The 19,600-nt window shown below is 36.8% G+C and overlaps 4 protein-coding genes across 4 annotated transcripts; 1 reads left to right on the forward strand and 3 right to left on the reverse strand.

The window, feature by feature from the left end:
• The first annotated feature begins 4,363 nt into the window (after positions 1–4,363).
• On the forward strand, positions 4,364–11,423 carry LOC9324876 (putative 1-phosphatidylinositol-3-phosphate 5-kinase FAB1C). The gene is made up of 11 exons (XM_002887297.2): positions 4,364–5,586; positions 5,706–6,476; positions 6,592–6,745; positions 6,834–7,178; positions 7,356–8,144; positions 8,238–8,569; positions 8,647–8,773; positions 8,870–9,034; positions 9,141–10,478; positions 10,571–10,837; positions 10,915–11,423. Exons 1-11 carry the CDS (start codon positions 5,168–5,170, stop codon positions 11,167–11,169), a joined length of 4,962 nt encoding a protein of 1,653 aa, XP_002887343.1. The 5' UTR covers positions 4,364–5,167; the 3' UTR covers positions 11,170–11,423.
• LOC9323408 (uncharacterized protein At1g66480) lies at positions 11,298–12,865 on the reverse strand. The gene is made up of 3 exons (XM_002888767.2): positions 12,364–12,865; positions 11,926–12,293; positions 11,298–11,674 (listed from the first exon to the last, which is right to left on the reverse strand). Exons 1-2 carry the CDS (start codon positions 12,588–12,590, stop codon positions 11,927–11,929), a joined length of 594 nt encoding a protein of 197 aa, XP_002888813.1. The 5' UTR covers positions 12,591–12,865; the 3' UTR covers positions 11,298–11,674; position 11,926.
• A 237-nt stretch (positions 12,866–13,102) lies between these two features.
• LOC9324877 (U-box domain-containing protein 10) lies at positions 13,103–15,820 on the reverse strand. Its single transcript, XM_021035723.1, has 4 exons — positions 15,321–15,820; positions 14,984–15,100; positions 14,501–14,902; positions 13,103–14,410 (listed from the first exon to the last, which is right to left on the reverse strand). The coding sequence occupies exons 1-4, from the start codon at positions 15,615–15,617 to the stop codon at positions 13,325–13,327; spliced, it is 1,902 nt and encodes a 633-aa protein (XP_020891382.1). The 5' UTR covers positions 15,618–15,820; the 3' UTR covers positions 13,103–13,324.
• A 2,398-nt stretch (positions 15,821–18,218) lies between these two features.
• LOC9324878 (myb-related protein 308) lies at positions 18,219–19,551 on the reverse strand. The gene is made up of 3 exons (XM_021035153.1): positions 19,202–19,551; positions 18,882–19,011; positions 18,219–18,789 (listed from the first exon to the last, which is right to left on the reverse strand). Exons 1-3 carry the CDS (start codon positions 19,239–19,241, stop codon positions 18,366–18,368), a joined length of 594 nt encoding a protein of 197 aa, XP_020890812.1. The 5' UTR covers positions 19,242–19,551; the 3' UTR covers positions 18,219–18,365.
• Positions 19,552–19,600: the final 49 nt, after the last annotated feature.

Raw genomic sequence — 19,600 nt, forward strand, 5'->3', positions numbered from 1 at the left:
TTAGGTATAAATGACGAGAAAGTTTTCTCGTCAAAACTGAACACAAATAGATTCTTTAATGTTTTATATGTGGAGATGATTTTGAGACTACACAACAACAATTGTGTAACTAACGGTCATGGTTTATAATGAAGTTATAGTATATAGATTTTGATATATTGTAAAATTAAATATACTCAAATATACCTTGGTGTACATTGTATTTGGGGTAAGATAAAAAATGTAATAGATTTTGTCCGGCCGGTTCTCTCTCGTGCACGGCAAGAACTAAACCAAGGCGTACCAAAGATTCGGAGTTTCACATCAATCCATCCACTAGTTGCTAATAAATAAGATTAGTGCTAAAAAAAAAAGAAAAAAAAGATTAGTGCTAAGAAAAGAAATGGTTCTGATTAGGAAAATATCACAATGGCAGCCCATTAAAACTGGCAATTTTTCTCCCTCCTCTCTCTTTTTTTTTTTTTTTCTTCTAAATAAAAGACATGTCTTTGAAATTTTGTGAACTTCTCAATTAGGTTTGCATTTTAAATATATATATATATATATATATATGTACATTCCATTAAAGATTTCGATCTCATGTTCAGTTTCTAAATTAGCTAATTAGGCTTTCGATAGAATGTAAACATAGTTTTGCCCTTTCAGAATGCAATAAGAGTAAACCACCTCCCATAGACAAGATCAAATAAACCATATTATTGTTAACATGTGCATCACCTTGTTTTGCATGTAAGCAATTTGGTTTGTACATGATGATGCACAGTTTATAAATAAATAGTACTACATAGTACAAAATTAAAATCAATAATCAATAATCAAATACTTAATTAGTGATTCCGTAAAGATAATTGGATGAATGGAGAGTTGGAGAGGTAACCACAAGGTGGGTCCATTTGCACCCTGAATTTGACGCAGACTTTTATCAAATATCACGATTAGCCATCAATTTTAGAGGTCCATTTCCGACATTAACTTCTAAACTACGGTCAAACCGAAAGTGTAAAACAATAATAATTAATACTTTTGTTGTGCAAACAATTACATAGATATTTTAACTAAGTAAATACCAGAATTGGCTCTCTTTTTAGCGGTCTGTCTACATAATAACTACAAAATATTTTAGCTCTTCATCATATTATAAATTTGTTATCCATTATAAGTCAACGTAATATTTTGAACACAATAAACAGTTTTATAGACCATTTTATAACTAATAATCATACTTGTACAACTGTACCACAAAAACTATGTTATAGGAATTTATATATGTATATATGTATAACATTTGCGATATACATATTTAATATTAATATATATGAACACAACAAATGATTTTATATGTATCACGCTAAAATTTTATTTATTTTGCCTTCACTAATCTGCATTATTTTTACTGATCAAATCTTATACCAAATAGAAAAACACTAAACTCTTGATCATCCACGATGGACCAAAGAAAGTTCGACGCCATACCTAGCAGATTCGAGCCACATATATTTTTAACCATTTTAACGATATTTTATAAGAAGCTGACTAGATTTTATTATTATTTTCTATGTGCGAACAAGATAAGATTATTATAAATATAAAAGGTATACAAAAATCATGATCATATTAATATATAGGTTGATATTGATTGGAGAAATAGTGAATTCTTTGGTTTCCTAACCACTCATCTGCAAAATGTTTTTTGTATTCGATACATAACCACATACAAATCTAGTGCTAACACTTGAGTAGAATATGGTCTTACCCATATAATTGTTTTGGCCATTATAGATTCATCTGCTTTGTTGGGTCTGCTGGATTGGTCGTGTTTGCTGGGCAGGCTAGGTTTCGTTCCAATTGCTGGTCAATCGGATGGTAGTTTGTTGCTCGTCATCTACTAGCCTTCTTTTGTGGCTCTTTTGAGTTGTGATATAGGTTCTAGGCAAGCAGTGGATTCGACTTTCATCTTTTCTCTTGCGAGGAGGTTACCAGTTTTATGTCTGTAGATGGCTGAAGATGGGTCGACGAGGGTCCGTGTGTAAGAGGTGTTTGTCTTCCTTGGCTTGTCTCTGGTCGAATCTCAAGGTTTTTTTCCTTGTGCTTAGTTTTTGCTCGCTTTCCTCGGCTGTTCTCTGTATGTCCTGATATTGGTGGCTTCTGTTTCTATGTTATCGTTTGAGTCCTGCTTTCGCTCCTGTCGGTCTTGATGAAGGGTTGTCTACGGTGGGCTATCTAAGTATATACCCCTTCCGGTCTATTGGGTTCTCTCCAGCGTTTACCTGTGCTATGGGAAGCTTTGTGGGTTTCACTCCGTTTCAGTGGGCAGTTTTTTGTGCTTTGGGTTTTGCTCGCTTCTCAAGTGAATTGATTCCTTAGGTTTTTGTCTTTTCTTTATCATGATGTTTAATCCTCGTATCTGGAGGTTTGCTACCTGCCAGCTTTGGTTTCCCTTTTTTGGGCTTTAGCTTCCGGAGATTTCTCCTTTTTCTTCCGGCATTAATTTTTATCAAGGTTGTGTTATGTTGTATTGAAGAACTCTTTATCATTCTAATATATATTTCCCAGACGGAAAAAAAAAATTCATACTCTCTAGAATCTGTCCAAATGACTAAGAGTTAAAAACTAAAAAATAATGGTAAGTAATTTATCTAAATCAAAATATCCGTGACGGTACAACATTTGTCTAAACTAAACTATATTTGGTTAAACCTTATTCACCAATATTTGAAAATAATATTTAACCCCAACCAATATTATATCCAACGATCCAATTTCTATCTATCTATTAAAAAAAAAAAATTGTCCTAAAAACTATGTGAACTCAGAGCATACATGTAATAGTACAAGCATAAGACCAGTGCAAAAATCACAACCATCTCAGCGATTATTAAGTTTAATGACCTTATCTAGTCGGCCATATAAAGTTCAAGCCAATAATCATTCTTATATAAAGGTTCAGAAAAGTTTTAAGTAGAGAAATAAAAAAAAAAGATCCGAAAACTAAAACGTGATGGTGTCTTCTCACCAACCTTATAAAATATGTTTTGATAAACAATTCAAAACAGTATCGCTCTAGTGTTTTAGAAATTATAAAGAAATTTCTATCAAGTTTGTAGATTTTGAATTTGATGAATAGGAAAAAAAGGGTTGATATTTAAATTAGGTTACTTAAGACTTCAAAGGAGGCCTAATTAAAGTGATAAACGGATATGTTAGAGAGATTAATCAGCTTGACCCACCTAAAAGCTCTAACCCAAACGGATGGTTCTACTTTACTCGTATTGCCTTTTTGTCAACGGTCCGTGTTTTACACGTTCACGACACAAGCGCGTGAGTCGTGACATTTTTTTGTCTTCCATTTTTTGCTTTCATATTTTCATTTTCTTTTTTTTGCGCCAGTTTTCATTTATTTTCTTATACTAAAAAATTGTATTAATTTAATGGATAGATTTTATTTATTTATTTTCTATGCCTTCAACAGAGAGAATTAAATCCATACCTAAATAGTAAATACGCACTCCATTTTTAGAAAACAAATACACCTTCCCGTATTAACCCCCACCACCACTAACGGACAACTGTTTATAAGTTGTTAACTAATTCATTAGTCAAGTTTATACATAAATAATCAAACGCTGCTAATTAGCCTATCAATGGAGTATTAACACATAACCTAGTCAAAATTATTTACTCTGATTATAATTCACATCTTCATATACAAGCTATTACTAATTACAGCGAAAACAATTATATAATTAGATTATCGTTATCTTCTCATTCTCCAATTATATGTGTATGTTTGCTCAAAAGCCTCCGGTAATTCCATTCTCATAATTTCTGATATTTTTTTTCATTTACAGTAGATAAATTTCTATCTACATAAATAGTAAAAGAATTATGAAGAGATTTGACTAATTAATGTATTCCATTAAATATCAGATTCACATGTTTGTTGTGGAAAAATAAAGTTTTAGGAATATTATGAGATCTTCTCTATTTAATAATATACTCATTAAAAACCATTAAATAGGTTATGTCTACTGTTGGAAAAGAATTAAAACACACAAAAAAAAGAGATTTTGGATATAATTATTAAAAGAGTTCAACCAAAAAAGGTTTTTATATAAAGAAAAAAAAAAGACAAAGAAAGAAAAACGCCGTTGATGACCAATTGAAAACGGAAGCTTGAAGATGGAGTCACTATCCTGTCAAATAAAAAGACTTTGAAGGTCTTTGTCATGTTTCTTTTCTTAAAAAATATTAAGGAAAACAAAAATTATCTATCAAAACTATATACTTAAATTTTTAAAAATCAGATTTTTTTTTTAAAAACCCTAGTTGAATTATAAAATAAAGAAAAAAAGAGGCAAGGTAAAGGGAACAGAGGAGAGAGAAAAAGGTGTGAACAGTTAATGGCGGAGCAGTATAAGGAATCGCTTCTCTCTAGAAATCTTTTGCCATAGCTGGATTTTGGTTTGATCTATCTCTCTCTCTCTGTCTTGTAATAACAAAGCTTAGAAAAATTCTATTACAGAACAAGAAGAAGGAAGAAGAAGAAGAAGCAATAAAAAATATTCCCTTTAGTGAGAGAAAGCTCTCCTCAAGAAGTGATATCGAGATGCGAGCTAGTAAAGGAACCTTCTCTGTACTTCTTCTCTTTCTCCTTTTGATTCTCATTTTGCCCAGTCTTTAATTTTTTTCCTTTTTTTCTTCTTTCTCTCTCTATTTCTTCTTTCTTGTTCTTCAATTTCACTCTTAAAGCTTTGGTCGAGGTTAAAGTCAAGAATCGTCCAAAGTCTTCTTCTTTTTCTTCCTTCATATTCTGATAAAGTTTTCTTGGGTTGTGTTGGTATTTGATCTGTTTCTTGGTTCTTTTAAAGATTGTGATTTGGGTGGGGGGTTTTTTGATCTAGGGTTTCTAGATAGACATTTGGATTTGATGTAGGACTTTGTTTCTGCTCTAAACTTAAAAAAAAAAGAAAAAGAAACTGTTTCTTCTCATCTTAAATCTAACCACCATTTTTGTTGTGGGAGGTTTTTTTTTTTTTTTTAATATACAAAAATCAAAGTCAGAGATTGAGTTTGTTTTTATTTTCATTCAAAATCTGGGGACAAAAATAACAGAGAGAAGGAGGAGGAGAATTAGAGATTTGTTTTTAAGTAAATATTTTGATTGTTTATGGGAATACCTGATGGTTCACTGCTAGATCTAATTGTTAAGGTTAGGTCTTGGATAACTTTGGATTCAAGTGATTCTTTGTGCTTGTCTTCATCTAAACAAGACTTTGAAATTATGCCAATCGTTTCCAAAATGTGTCATGACTGTGGAACCAAGGTGGAACAAGGTTATTGTTGTCTTAGTTGTGGTTCTTGTTGGTGCAAGAGTTGTTCTGATAGTACAGAAGAGAGCAAGATGAAGTTGTGCAGAGAATGTGATGGAGAGGTTCGTGAGTTAAGGGGTAAGAGCTATGATAAGGTTCATCCCCGGGATAGTCCTGATCCGCCTTCTTCTCTTGTTACCGAAACCGAGAGTCTTGCTTCGAGTCTTGAAATCCGTGATTGTAGGAACATGGCTTCTATTCGTTGCTATCCTAGCAGGTATTCTGCGATAAAGTTTCGATTTTTACATTCATTTATGAGTAAAGTTACAATTTTTGTGATCAATTAGGAGTCTTTAAACATGTTGGAGTAAGTGTATGTTTTGTGTGTGTTTGCAGGGGAGAGGAAGAAGAGGCTAGATATTGTGGTAAACAGTTGTTAAGCCCTTCAAGTGAATACTATCAGGACAGTTCAGATATAGAGTCGGGTAGTGTTAGTGCTAGACATGAGCTTTTTAGTTGTAAATCTTCTGCTGGGTCCAGTCCTCACGACAGTCCATTAAGGAACAATTTTAGTCCTCTTGGGCGCTTTGTACAGCACGCGAAAGACCTAAGAAGCCCTACTGTTTGTTCTTTTGATAATCATCAAGAACAACTCATGGCTGGTAATTTAGTTAAGCTACGTCAGGGGGTATTGGAACAGGAAGATCACGAGGAGGAAGAGGATAAGTTGCAACCGCCGTTGGATTTTGAGAACAACGGCCGCATCTGGTATCCTCCACCACCGGAAGACGAGAATGATGATGCTGAGAGTAATTACTTTCAATATGATGACGAAGATGATGAGATTGGGGACTCTGCTACCGAGTTTTCATTGAGTAGTAGCTTTTCTAGCCACGTTCCTACAAGAGAGAAACTGGGAGAAAATAGCAATGAACCTCTTCGAACCGTGGTGCATGACCACTTCCGAGCTCTTGTTGCAGAGCTATTGCGTGGGGAGGAGCTTAGTCCATCTGATGATGGCAGTGCTGGGGAATGGCTGGATATTGTCACTGCTTTAGCGTGGCAGGCTGCAAATTTTGTAAAGCCGGATACTCGTGCAGGCGGCAGTATGGATCCCGGGAATTATGTGAAAATAAAATGTGTAGCATCGGGAAATCAAAATGAGAGGTATAATTATCTGTTGGAACCTTTTCTTTTCAAACTTTTGCCACTATTCGTTGCATTAGTAATTTAGTATTGTCCTCTGGCTGATGATTATTAATTGAATACCTTGTTTCTGCAGCATTCTCATCAGGGGAATAGTGTGTAGCAAGAACATTACGCACAAGCGAATGACATCACAGTACAAAAATCCAAGGGTGCTGCTTTTAGCTGGGTCTCTTGAGTATCAGAGAGTTGCAGGCCAATTAGCATCCTTTAACACGTTGCTTCAACAGGTTGGTGTGTTACTGTTTCTATATGATGGCTGCATAATATCCTCTTGATTAACAAGCTGAACAAAACTGAATTATGTGTGTTGGACAGGAAAATGAACATATGAAGGCGATAATTGCAAAAATAGAGTCCCTTCGTCCTAATGTTCTTCTGGTAGAGAAAAGTGCATCTTCATATGCCCAACAATACCTTCTAGAGAAGGAAATTTCGTTGGTGCTCAATGTGAAAAAGTCATTGCTGGACCGTATAGCCCGTTGCACCGGTGCTGTTCTTTGCCCCTCACTAGATAGTATTACTACTGCTCGATTGGGTCACTGTGAGCTGTTCCGGACTGAGAAAGTGTTGGAGCAACATGAAGCTGGCAATCAGTCAAACAGAAAACCATCAAGGACATTGATGTACTTTGAAGGGTGTCCTAGGCGCCTAGGTTGCACGGTATGCTCATTTATTGCTTTCACGGGTTTTTTTACTCATAAAGCTTGAACCTATGTAGCTAAGAAGTCTGCTACCTTAAGTTTACTATCTTCCTTCCGGAGTGTACTTGTTATTTGTATAAACTGTTCACCAGTTCTTCATTCTCAGTTTGATTAGACTTTTCTGAAACTTGTGCAGGTTGTGCTTCGGGGAAGTTGTCGCGAGGAGCTAAAGAAGGTTAAACACGTTATTCAGTACGCTGTATTTGCAGCTTATCACTTATCACTGGAGACTTCATTCCTTGCGGATGAAGGTGCTTCTCTGCCTAAAATTAGACTGAAACAACCGGGAATGGTGCGGACAGCATCACAAAGGAGGATCATTGATGAAGGCATTTCCTTAATAACTCAATCTCCTACAGAAACAGATAGTCAAGCTTTGATTGAAACAGCTGCACATGAAGATGAAAATACGGCCCTGCTGCCTGAACTTGAGGTTTGTGAATCATTGTGTGAGGATTTTGATCCTAGTCAAATATTCCCACCATCTTCTGGCGTAATTGCTTCTGAAGTTGAGACTGAACAATCTGATGCCCTGAATGGAGATTTTGCCAGTAATTTGGTGACAAGATCATATTCTTCGAATCAGTTAAATGATTTGCATGAACCCACTTTGTGCTTAAGTAGTGAAATCCCTGAAACGCCGACTCAACAGCTGAGTGGTGAAGAAGAGAACGGCAGAGGTGAAGAAGAGAACCAATTAGTGAACACTCAAGATTTACCACAAAATGAGAGCCTCTATGAAGATGATGTTTCCAGCGAGTATTTCTCTGCTGCGGACTCTCATCAGAGCATATTGGTCTCATTTTCAAGCCGTTGTGTATTGAAAGAATCAGTATGTGAACGCTCACGACTCTTGCGGATTAAGTTCTATGGATCATTTGATAAACCTCTCGGGAGATATTTGAAAGATGATCTATTCGATAAGGTAGCTCTTTCATCTAAAATGTGAATCCATTTTTTTGTCTTCTACAAATTCCATGAAATAAGCAATCTAATATATATCCTATTCCCTGGACAGACTTCTAGTTGTAGATCTTGCAAGGAGCTGGTGGATGCGCATGTGCTCTGCTATTCTCATCAGAATGGAAACCTTACTATCAATGTTAGACGTCTCCCTTCCATGAAGCTTCCTGGTGAACAAGATGGGAAGATATGGATGTGGCATCGCTGCTTAAGATGTGCACATGTAGATGGAGTCCCACCTGCTACTCGTAGAGTAGTTATGTCTGATGCAGCATGGGGACTGTCTTTTGGAAAGTTTTTGGAACTTAGCTTTTCGAATCATGCAACTGCGAATCGAGTTGCATCTTGTGGTCATTCGCTTCAAAGAGACTGCCTTCGATTCTATGGGTAACCACGCTGTATAATCTCATTCTCTAAGGTTATCTCAATGTTGTTAAAGCACTATTAACATTATTGTTTTGCAGATTTGGTAACATGGTTGCGTTCTTTAGATATTCTCCCATCAATATACTTACGGTCCTCCTCCCCCCGTCGATGCTTGAGTTCAACAGCCATCCTCAACAGGAGTGGATACGGACAGAGGCAGCTGAGGTAGATTTTAAGAAAAAGTTTAAGGCTCTTTTGCTTCAGGTTTTGGATATGCAAATGCTATACCCTCATATACTTCTCTGTTTGTGCATTTTACAGCTTGCTGGTAAAATGCGGACTATGTATGCGGAGATATCTGGTATGCTGAACCGCATGGAAGAAAAAAGCAGTTTGCTGGAACCTGAACAATCTGAAGCATGTGATCTACAGAGTCGCGTCATCGGATTAAAAGATCAACTCGTGAAAGAAAAAGATGAATACGACGTGAGCTTCTGGTTCTTTTGCTTATGCTTCTTCTGTTTCCCTTTTTTAAAGACTTCTTGTGCTTCTGAAATCTTGAATTTGATGGAATCTTCCTCATCATGAATAGGATGCGCTGCAACCTATTTTTGAGGAGAATCTGCAAATTCAGGGAAGTTTGGATATCCTAGAGCTGAATCGATTGAGACGGGCACTCATGATTGGTGCTCATGCTTGGGATCATCAGCTTTACTTGCTAAATTCTCAACTCAAGAAAGCATCAGTTTTTAAAACTGGTGATGACAATGCTTCTCGGAATCCAGAGATGCAGGATCCTCCAAAGATTGACCGTAAAATGCAGGAGGGTTCAGATGAGAGGGAAGAACAAGCCCATACTGATTCAGAAGCTAATGGTGATAACAAAGATCCGGAAAGCATGCCCTCCCCTGGCACTTCTCTGTCTGAGAGGATAGATTCGGCGTGGTTGGGCTCGTTTCAAAATCTAGAGAAAGCCGAGACAATTGCTGAGACAGAAGGCTTTTCAGCTGTTAATTCTCCTCTCCGGAGACTTGCCAGGCCAATCCGAGTCCAGTCTTTTGATTCAGCGATACGATTTCAAGAACGGATCCGAAAAGGTTGGCCACCATCTTCTTTGTATCTCTCGACCCTCAGATCTTTCCACGCTTCTGGTGAGTATAGGAATATGGTGAGGGACCCTGTTTCAAATGTGATGAGGACTTACTCACAGATGTTGCCACTGGAAGTACAGAAATTGGATCTGATTGTTGGTTCAACGCCTACTTACATCTCTTCAGCATCTCAAATGGCTGATGGGGCGCGGATGCTGATTCCTCAACGAGGCCTCAACGATATCGTGGTTCCTGTATATGATGATGATCCGGCAAGTGTTGTATCATATGCTATCAATTCAAAGGAATATAAGGAGTGGATCGTTAACAAAGGTCTCGCTTCTAGTAGTAGTAGCAGCAACTTGAATAACAAAGAGTCCGAACCTTCCACCTTCTCGACTTGGCGTTCTCTGTCGATGGATGTTGATTACATTCAACACGCGGTGTATGGGTCTTCTCAAGACGATAGAAAGTCTCCGCATTTGACCATTTCTTTCAGCGACCGCGCTTCTTCTTCCTCTACTGCAACTGAAGGTAAAGTGAAGTTCTCTGTGACGTGTTATTTTGCAACGCAGTTTGACACTCTAAGAAAGACATGCTGTCCGAGTGAAGTGGACTTTGTGAGATCCTTGAGCCGGTGTCAGAGATGGTCTGCACAGGGAGGGAAAAGCAATGTTTACTTTGCCAAGTCATTGGACGAGAGGTTCATCATAAAACAAGTCGTCAAAACCGAGCTGGATTCTTTCGAGGATTTTGCACCTGAATACTTCAAATATTTGAAGGAATCACTCAGTTCCGGGAGCCCCACTTGTCTTGCTAAGATTCTCGGTATCTACCAGGTTAGTGACAGTATAAGAACTGTAAACTTGTAGGACTTTGAAATGGAATAATTAAGCATGCAAACGATTGATTGGAATGCTATGGCTTGCAGGTATCAATTAAACATCCGAAAGGTGGAAAAGAGACAAAGATGGATTTGATGGTGATGGAGAATCTCTTCTACAACAGAAGAATATCGAGGATCTATGATCTCAAAGGATCTGCACGGTCACGGTACAATCCAAACACATCCGGAACAGACAAAGTTTTGTTAGACATGAATCTGCTTGAGACACTGCGCACAGAACCGATATTCCTAGGAAGCAAGGCCAAGCGAAGCCTGGAAAGAGCTATATGGAACGACACCAACTTCTTGGCTGTAAGTAATCTCATAACTTTTTTGTTCTTAAACGTTTTGGTTAATCTGTTTGGCTCATTATCTCTCTCCCTTGTTAGTCTGTGGATGTGATGGACTATTCATTGCTGGTTGGGTTCGACGAAGAGCGTAAAGAACTGGTTCTTGGGATCATCGACTTCATGAGACAGTACACATGGGACAAGCACCTTGAGACTTGGGTCAAAGCTTCAGGCATTTTGGGTGGACCCAAGAATGCTTCTCCAACCATAGTCTCACCAAAACAGTACAAGAGGAGGTTTAGAAAGGCCATGACCACTTATTTTCTCACTGTTCCTGAGCCATGGACCTCTTGAGTGATAAAAGAAACCATTTTTCATCATTCTTTTGTTTACTGATTCCAATTTGTTCTTCTCAAAATAAAAAGGGAAATTGGTTAACAGACACGTAATATACAGGTTCGAACCTGACTGATTGATTTATCTTTTTTTTTTTTTTTTTGGTGTGTTGGTTTCTCTGAGTTCTAGAGAATTGTATATTGTAATTATCGGCCAAACTAAAGCCCCCCAAATTGAAAGAAAAAAGATACTAATGATTTGCCTTTTGCTTATATCTCTTCTCTTTTGTCTTAATATCTGTAATTCATCCTTATTTTCAGATTTTTGACATAGAAACTGATTGTGTTGCAGTGTCATGTAACAGAACCACAGACATGATAAGTGGATAAGAAACATTATAAGCTTTGTATCTCTCTTAAGAATTGTGTTTTGTAACTAAACTAAAAATAAGAATAAAATAGAGGAAAACAAATTAGAAATCACAGGTCTTCTGCTTTGCTCTTTTCAAGAATTCCAACCTCTTCTGCAACCAAAATGATCAAAGAAGATTTTCTTCAAAAATTATCTGAATGACACAACTTATTCTACCACTTGTTGTTAGTATGTATATATTTTTCTTAATTTTGAATAGACTAGAAGATGTAAGTTGTGACATAAGTTGGAGCACATTTGTTTCCTAGTGTAATTAAAGAAGCAAGAAACATGGCATGAGAAACGGATCGATGTTTCAACAAAAATAAAATAAGATCAAAGCCCTTAAAAAATATTGACCACCTCATGTGATTTTGGCACCTTCTTCTTTTTCTTCAATCCCAAAGTTTCTTCCTCCATTACGAAGCAAATGTTGTTGTCTTTGATGAATCAAACCACTTGGTATGTGAAGGAGACAAAGTTGTGTGATCTTGTTGGAGAAATCAGAGCCACTCTCACTCTCTTTCCTCAGTTTCTCAATTTTCCACTTTGGTAACTTCAACTTCACGCTACTCACTTCTCTCTCTTCATCATCAACCTCCTCTGTCTTCTTCTTCATTACCGAGAGATCAGATGATGATCTACGAGACAGCTTCAGATTTTCTAGTCTCTCCTTGGCACTCATCTGGATTCCCGACCGAACCCTTCTTGGGGTTCTCTCTTTCCATGTTCTGCCACACGGGTTTCGAAAGATTACTCAAAAAGATTCTAACTTTGGAAGAATAAGAATAATAATAATACCTTGGAAGTTCCACCATGAAGTAAAGCCTTTTGGATTCCAAGTTTTGGTGTGGCTCTAAGGGCTTTGCTCTGATCCCAAATCGCTTCACTGCTTCGGATTCCAAGAGAATATGGCCCGGAAAATCTTTAACCACTGTACCAGCTTTCACCGGCGTTTTCAGCTTGAAACTCTCGCCATTGATGTTCATGATTTTCGCAGTTTTCTTGCTTACCAAGCTATTACCCATTTTGGTGAATGATGTTTTGTAAAACGTTGGTATCTTTTAAGTTCACAAATGAGATGAAATTTTTTTGGTGGGTGGGTGCCTATTAAGAGCTCAGTAGTTCAAGGTGGGTGCTGTGTTAGATCAGATCATTATAGATTTTGGATTTGATTTATAGTTGGTTGCTGATGATAGTGAACCATTTCTTGGTCAACAAAATGCCAAATCTTGAAAAATATTTAAACAATGAGAAGACAAAAGTTACGTCGCATCTCACTATCAATCTTGAAAAGACCAATAACAACCCAAAACTTATGGTTAATTTTATAAATTGAAATGGAAAATGTGTACTGTTCTTCACTTAGACCATTGTATAATTTGGAAGTTTTGTGACCAATGTTTTCTGAGAAAATGACACTTGCGTTAATCACTCCGATTAATGTGGAAAATTACGTTGTCCTTTTTTTCCCAAAGGGCACGTGAAGAGATTGACTTCTAACGAATTTGAAATCAAAAGCTAATTTGATTTCTCTTTCTAGGAACAGTAACAAACGACCTTTATCAATCATATGATATGTTGGAAGTAACAAATCAATACAAAGGTGAGTCAAAAAAGAGTTCGATTCTCGTTAACTCTTTTGACTCCACCACTTTCTCAAATGGAAATTAATTAGTCATCCAAAAACTCAAAAATAAAACAGGACAAAATAAACAGATCAATAGCCAGCAAAACTAAATTAATTCTTGTTAAGGGCTATTTAGAGTGAACCTAATTTTCGGGATGATTTACGGAGAAGCTCTAGCAAAGAATTAGCTTTTCGTTTAGCTCTCTCTGTACCATCTCTTGATAGTTCCATCAATGGAACAACAGCTCCAAGTCTACCAATGGAGATTAGTTTTTCAGTATCTCTCTTGCAAAGAGATAGTAGTATCGCAGCTGCGTTCTCTCGGTTTCGCGGTTGATCCTTCTGGAGACAATCTATCAAAGGTGGTATAGCTTTGGCTCTCAAAATCGCAGTTTTCGCGACTTGGTTACTAGCTAGAACCGAGAGTATGGTCAAGGCTTCATCGGCCATCCTGTCGCTCGAGGAGTCAGTCAGCATTTTCACCAATGGGTGTACTATACCGGCTCTAACCGCTCTGCCTTTGTTTCCCTGATAAATACACAAGTTGAACAGAGCCGTAGCTGCGTCTTTCTTCCCTCTGACGCTTCCATACTGAAGCAGATCCACTAAGGCTAGTATCGCACCCGATGCGCCTATTATGATCTTGTTTTCATCAGCTAACGAAAGGCTAAAGAGAGTTGCTGCAGCGTTTTCTCTAGCTTCCATGGTTCCAGCTCGGAGGACTAGCACTATAGACGTGACTGCTCCTGCAAGCATGATCAGTTCTTTGTTGTGTTCGTATATGGAGAGGTTAAGAATGCAAGTGACAGCATTTTCCTGCGTTTTAGTGTCCTCTGAGATCAAAAGCTTGACCAAAACAGGGATGGCTCCTGCTTCTGCAATCAGAATTCGGTTATCCGTGCTTGTTTTTGACAGAGAGCGGATTTCAGAAACCGCAGTCCTGCGCTCTTCGATTGATCGGCTAGAGAGTTTACGAACCAATGCCCGGATCGCTGACATGCCTCCACTTAGATCACGGAAAGACCCATCAGGGTTTTGGGTCCTACCGTTCATGTAACCACCTGGTTGCTCAATGTTGTGCTTAGTGCACCACTGTGATATCAGGCTTCTGAGGACATAGTTTGGAGTAAGAGTAAAGTTTTTGAGTTTCTGCTGGGTCTTTGGGCATCTTAGATTTCCACAGTCTATCCACCTCTGTATGTACGACCTCTCGTATGTCTGTCAACGAAGAGGGAAGATCATTGTTAAGGTTTCAAATCAACAACCATACGTTAGCGCTATGTAAAGATTTGATATTTAAAATCAGACCTGTCCTGTGGAAACAATAGCAGGATCCTTCATCAGTTCCAGAGAGATTGGACAAAGAAAATCCTCAGGGATTGTGAGTTTATCCGATTTCTGTGAGTCATCGCTGTTCTTGGTAACTACTTTCTCTAATCTCTCATCATCAGCATCCTTTGATAAAAAGAAGGCCAAGGAAACCGAAGAGCTCTTCCGAGGAGGCGGTGATTCAAATTTCTTCTCATCTGATAAAGGAATGTTGGAATGCACAGTCTCTGGAATACTCTCCAACTTCTCAATAACTTTGCTCTTTGTATTGCTTGAGGCATCTTTCTCCATTGGCTCAGATAAAGCACTCGAGAACTTCTTCGAATTTAACGATCCATATCTCTGCATTGCTCTTCTTAACTGCAATCTTGCTAGCTCCACCTGATCACAAGAAAGAACATTAGAAACACCTCCAACCAGACACAGAAAAAACAAATGTTCATAGTCACGAACGAACTTTACCTGTTCGCGGACTTCGTCAGAGATGTCATATCGATCATATGGCAAATCACCCAATGCTTTCTCCAACTTCCATGTAACACATTGGAACTGGAATAAAATTCTCTTGGCAGCCCCATCCTTCAATCAAGATTACACATCAAAGTTTAGATAATTTCTCATTTGTTTGTTAAACAATGCTTGTGAACTACACAAATGTCAACAACAAGAGCTTCCAATCTAAAAGACTAAAAACAAATTCTTCCTCCAAAATAATGAATCTAAAGAATAATCATTTCGTTTAGTGAAATCGAAAAGCTTCTCAAATTCAATTCCATTTTCAATCGTAGAGAATGCTTACAGAGGACTCGCGAGCTTGGAAACTAGTAGCTGAAGACAAAAGACGCTTCGCGGCTTGAAGCCCCACAACAAGATCAGACCACCAATCACATTCATAAGAAATCAACGACGACGAAGCATCAGATTCCGGCGGAGGAGGAGAAGAATCCCTAATCTCCTCAATCAAATGCGTTAAGAGACCAACACGTCGCGCGAGATCGGCACAATCCTTCTTAAACACCCCAAAATTCACCGGAACCTCATTGATTTCAGAGATAAGACCGATCAGAGAAGCGGGAGTGATAGCTCCACCAGCCATTACGCCGTCGCATACGGCGGCTTGAAATTCGAATTTGGGACTTGCTCTCGCTGGCTCGCTTCTGACACAGATGCGTCTCTATCGTTTATGTTTATATCCAACGAAGCCATGTGGCGAAAAAAGATCAGTCCCTGTTACGACACCGTTTTGGTTTCAGTGTTTTTTTTTTCCTTTTTTTTATTCAGTTTAAGTCCAAATATGGATTTTTTAAAAAAATTATTTTAGATAAAGATTTTTGTAATACATTAGAATAATACAATACAACAAAACTGGATAATTGAGAGCAAGATTCCCGGAGCTTGAAGAGAAGAGGATACAGTTGTTAAAAAAGATTCAATTATTATGATTTTGTATTGGAGCCAAACTTTATAATAGAAACGAACCATACTTTTAAATTCAAGAAAATTCAACTTTTATATTTATCTAAGGATATGGTTTGTTGCGTGCTTAGTTGTAAAGTCGATCTTGTATTATTGTATTTTATAGTTGTGTTGAAATTTATTATATTCTAATGGAGTTATAAGGAATAAAAAAATTGACCAATTGTATATCTATATGTATTATATAATCTTAAATGGTAATGAATAGTCAAATTAGTTAGTTTTTCTATATGAAATGAAACTAAGATAAAATTTGCTGTCCTTAGATGCATTGCATTGGAATGTTTAGATGGTATATGATCTGTCTTACACTTATTGAAAGATGGAAAAAAATATTTTCTCTGTAATTACCTAATTATAGCTTTATATGTTTTCTTTTCCTTTAAAAATTTACTTTTTAAGTGTAATTATTGTTTGTTTGATCGTTGATTTGTTACTTTTTGAAATCTTTTACTCCTTTTTAAAAAGCAGCAGTGTGGTTTTTCCCAGACCAAATTATTATACTTTTTGAGATTTTCTTCGCAGGATCCAAGAAAAACTCATTTGAAAGACCTGAGATATGCGCTTATTAAATGTTGAAAACTACTCCAAAGCAAATGTTGAAAACAAAATAAAAAGTACATAACCATAAAACTTAATATGCGCTTATTAAAATTTCATTCTTTCATACAATACAAACACATTAAATCAAAAAGGCTACAAAATATATGACTCGTAATTAGCCATACGAATGTTAAGTAAAAATTAAATAGTTTGAGGACGATATGCTCACATGGCATATGCTATGAATTAACATCATTTTGGTGAGTATTGTAGCATGATCGTATCTTAGCCCTATTTAGCTACTCCAGGAGCAAAAGTTCATGGGCATGAAAACGAAATGGTCGAACATGACCCGAATTTTTAACAACTTTTTAGAAGATTTGAAGCATATATACAATTTGGGACCTATAATTTTCTGAAACTATTTTACAACAGTTTAATATACTTTTAGTAAAATTTATAAACATGACTTACAAATAGTGTGTATTAAAAAGTTATATCGGTTTAACAAAAGAAAGGTTCAACCACGACATGCACATCATATATCGGCCGCGTCCTCCATGCCCGTGACTTCTGCGTCCTACATAACAACCAATAACAACTTGAAAAATAGACAACATTATCTCTTAGACATTATTGTTAAGTTTGACTGGCTGGTTTCGTAATTTTTTTTGGACATATGCAAAAATAAAGAAATCTACTTAAAAAAAAAAAAGATTAATGAAGAGGGTATTCGTCTGAGACTCTGAATCAGATAAAGATTCTAAATAACCTTGAAGTGTTTGATAAGGCAGGTGATTTTTTCTTTGAACATCCACACATGCACAACTCTCCACTGACCACAATACGTACTCGCCGTTATTTCTGGAATTTATGGGGTAGTTGTACTTGCGAAACAAAAGACAAATAGTATGAAAGAGAAGGTGAGATCAGAGTTTATGCAGTTGTGGAAACAACTTCATTGATAGTTGTAGATTCTGCAATAGTATAAAAAAAACATTAATGATGATTGCAGTTCCTATGATAAATGGGTCCATTTTCTCAGCAAACAATCTTCTTTCTACTTGTCATCAAACATTCGTTTTCTTTGGTCATGCAGTTTGGTTTAATACTAGATGATGTTTGAATAGCGGTTGTACAATTGTATTTACTTTCAAGAGGACTTTATTAATTCTCAATATCACAAACAAAAAGAAAACTCTATTAATTGATGTCTAATATGTTTACACCAAAGTCAAATCTCAAACAAAGCATACAAATTTATTATGAACGTGTTTGTACTAGGTGGTGAGGTGATATTTGACTTATAGTCTCCATGCTTAAGACATCTCCATGCTTAAGACATCCTTAAATAGATACATGTCTTTTGGTGTTTAAGTAAACTAATTTGCTTCCTTTATATCTTTAGTAAGTAAGTTTCGTATTGATAGATTCCTTTGTGCGAAAAGAGAGTTTTAAATTGCTTTTGCATAAAGAGTAAAGTGTAGTTTGGAGGAAGATGAACATACTTGTCCATTTTAAGAGAGTTAATTAATGCTTCCCGTCAATGTGCATCGCAAATACATTGCTCTATATATTAGCTAATTTCTTATAGCTGGATTGATCCCATATTCAGCGGTTATCGTCGGTTGGTTATTAACGATTTACTACTACTAATCACCGAAAACAAAACCAGACATTTAAGAGAATAGTTGTTTCAACGGTCCAATTCAGGATTAACATATTTCAAACATCGTTATACATCTCTCTAGTGAATATTATAATATAGGGGCCTTTGTAATGTAACATTATTTAGCAAGATGTGTACAAAGAAATACAACAATTTTCATTGGAATAGAAGAAGCGTTTCTTGACCAGTTGAACCATTGTTAGAGGATTCACTAAAGTCTTGAAGGCAACGAGCTGGCAAAGAAGTCACTGTCGGGATGAGAGCGATGTTGAGGTCAGGCAAATGACTTCGTCCGGTACTAGTACTATCCTCCGAGCAATTGGTACTTGGAATGGGTAAAATTGTACTTATACCACATGATTCCGATACTGAAGAAGATTGATCACTAATAATCTCTGTTTCATGTTCCTTATGTGAGGAATTGAGGTATCGTCTCGAAATGTAGTTGGTGTGATGGTGGAGACGATGATTGGTTGGGTCGATTCCCATTTTCATGAGCTTCCTCTTTAAGTAAGTTTCCCAATGGATCCTAACTTCGTTGTCCGTTCGTCCAGGCAATCTTCCCGCTATCAATGACCATCTGAAAAAAACATACCATAAACAGTTATTATTATCACGTACCGAACCCACTACTATTGAATTAAAGAAGAAGAAGAATGAATAAATAAGAACCTATTGCCAAGAAGTGCATGAAGCTTGAGGATGAGGTCGTCTTCATCTTTTGAGAAGTTAATTTGTTTAACTTCTGGCCTTACGTAGTTTCTACCTCTCAATCGACATCTTCTACCGCGGTGTTGCATTCCTAAAAATGATTAGGGATCAGATTTCACAAATTAAAACGATATATCCACACAAACTCCCACATGCATATCCACATATGTGATATTGTGATATATAAGTTCTACATCGACCTCTTTAAACTATGAATAATTGGTCATATGAATAGCCAAACACACGAATGTTACTGTTTATATAAAAAGAAAATAAGTTACCGGAAGGCGGAGAGAGAGCACGGAGGCGGATCTTGTTCATGTCTTTTTCAAAGTGAGATTGGTTGAGTTATGTTTTTTTTTTTTAAAAAAAAACTGTTGATTGATTATGAGGTGGTTTGCGAGAAGCAAACTGATATATAGGATTAGGGGATGGATAGAGGATATAGGTTTGACTTGGACTGGTGGGTTGAGAGAAGCGTGCATGCTCATTTAAACATTAATGAACGAGGAAGAACAAGAAGAACACATCAACCTTGTTAATTGGTCCTACATTTTGAAGTTGAAACAAATAAAAACTGGTCCCATATATGTTCAAAGCCATTAGAATTTGTGGAATCATAAATGTGGAAATATGTCGCATTTAATTTGCCTTACCAGTACCAATCCAAATCTCACTCT

The sequence above is a fragment of the Arabidopsis lyrata genome (assembly GCF_000004255.2).
Source record: "Arabidopsis lyrata subsp. lyrata unplaced genomic scaffold ARALYscaffold_2, whole genome shotgun sequence".
Lineage (NCBI taxonomy): Eukaryota > Viridiplantae > Streptophyta > Magnoliopsida > Brassicales > Brassicaceae > Arabidopsis > Arabidopsis lyrata.

Coding starts and splice junctions, on each gene's coding strand:
- LOC9324876 (XM_002887297.2), top strand. CDS start 5,168: ATGGGAATACCTGATGGTTCACTGCTAGATCTAATTGTTAAGGTTAGG. Junction 7,179..7,355: donor CTAGGCGCCTAGGTTGCACG/GTATGCTCATTT, acceptor AAACTTGTGCAG/GTTGTGCTTCGGGGAAGTTG. Junction 10,479..10,570: donor AGATTCTCGGTATCTACCAG/GTTAGTGACAGT, acceptor TATGGCTTGCAG/GTATCAATTAAACATCCGAA.
- LOC9323408 (XM_002888767.2), bottom strand. CDS start 12,590: ATGGGTAATAGCTTGGTAAGCAAGAAAACTGCGAAAATCATGAACATC. Junction 12,294..12,363: donor TTCATGGTGGAACTTCCAAG/GTATTATTATTA, acceptor CCCGTGTGGCAG/AACATGGAAAGAGAGAACCC.
- LOC9324877 (XM_021035723.1), bottom strand. CDS start 15,617: ATGGCTGGTGGAGCTATCACTCCCGCTTCTCTGATCGGTCTTATCTCT. Junction 15,101..15,320: donor TCCAAGCTCGCGAGTCCTCT/GTAAGCATTCTC, acceptor TCTTGATTGAAG/GATGGGGCTGCCAAGAGAAT. Junction 14,411..14,500: donor CTATTGTTTCCACAGGACAG/GTCTGATTTTAA, acceptor CTTCGTTGACAG/ACATACGAGAGGTCGTACAT.
- LOC9324878 (XM_021035153.1), bottom strand. CDS start 19,241: ATGAACAAGATCCGCCTCCGTGCTCTCTCTCCGCCTTCCG. Junction 19,012..19,201: donor TGCTCTCTCTCCGCCTTCCG/GTAACTTATTTT, acceptor AATCATTTTTAG/GAATGCAACACCGCGGTAGA. Junction 18,790..18,881: donor CATGCACTTCTTGGCAATAG/GTTCTTATTTAT, acceptor TGTTTTTTTCAG/ATGGTCATTGATAGCGGGAA.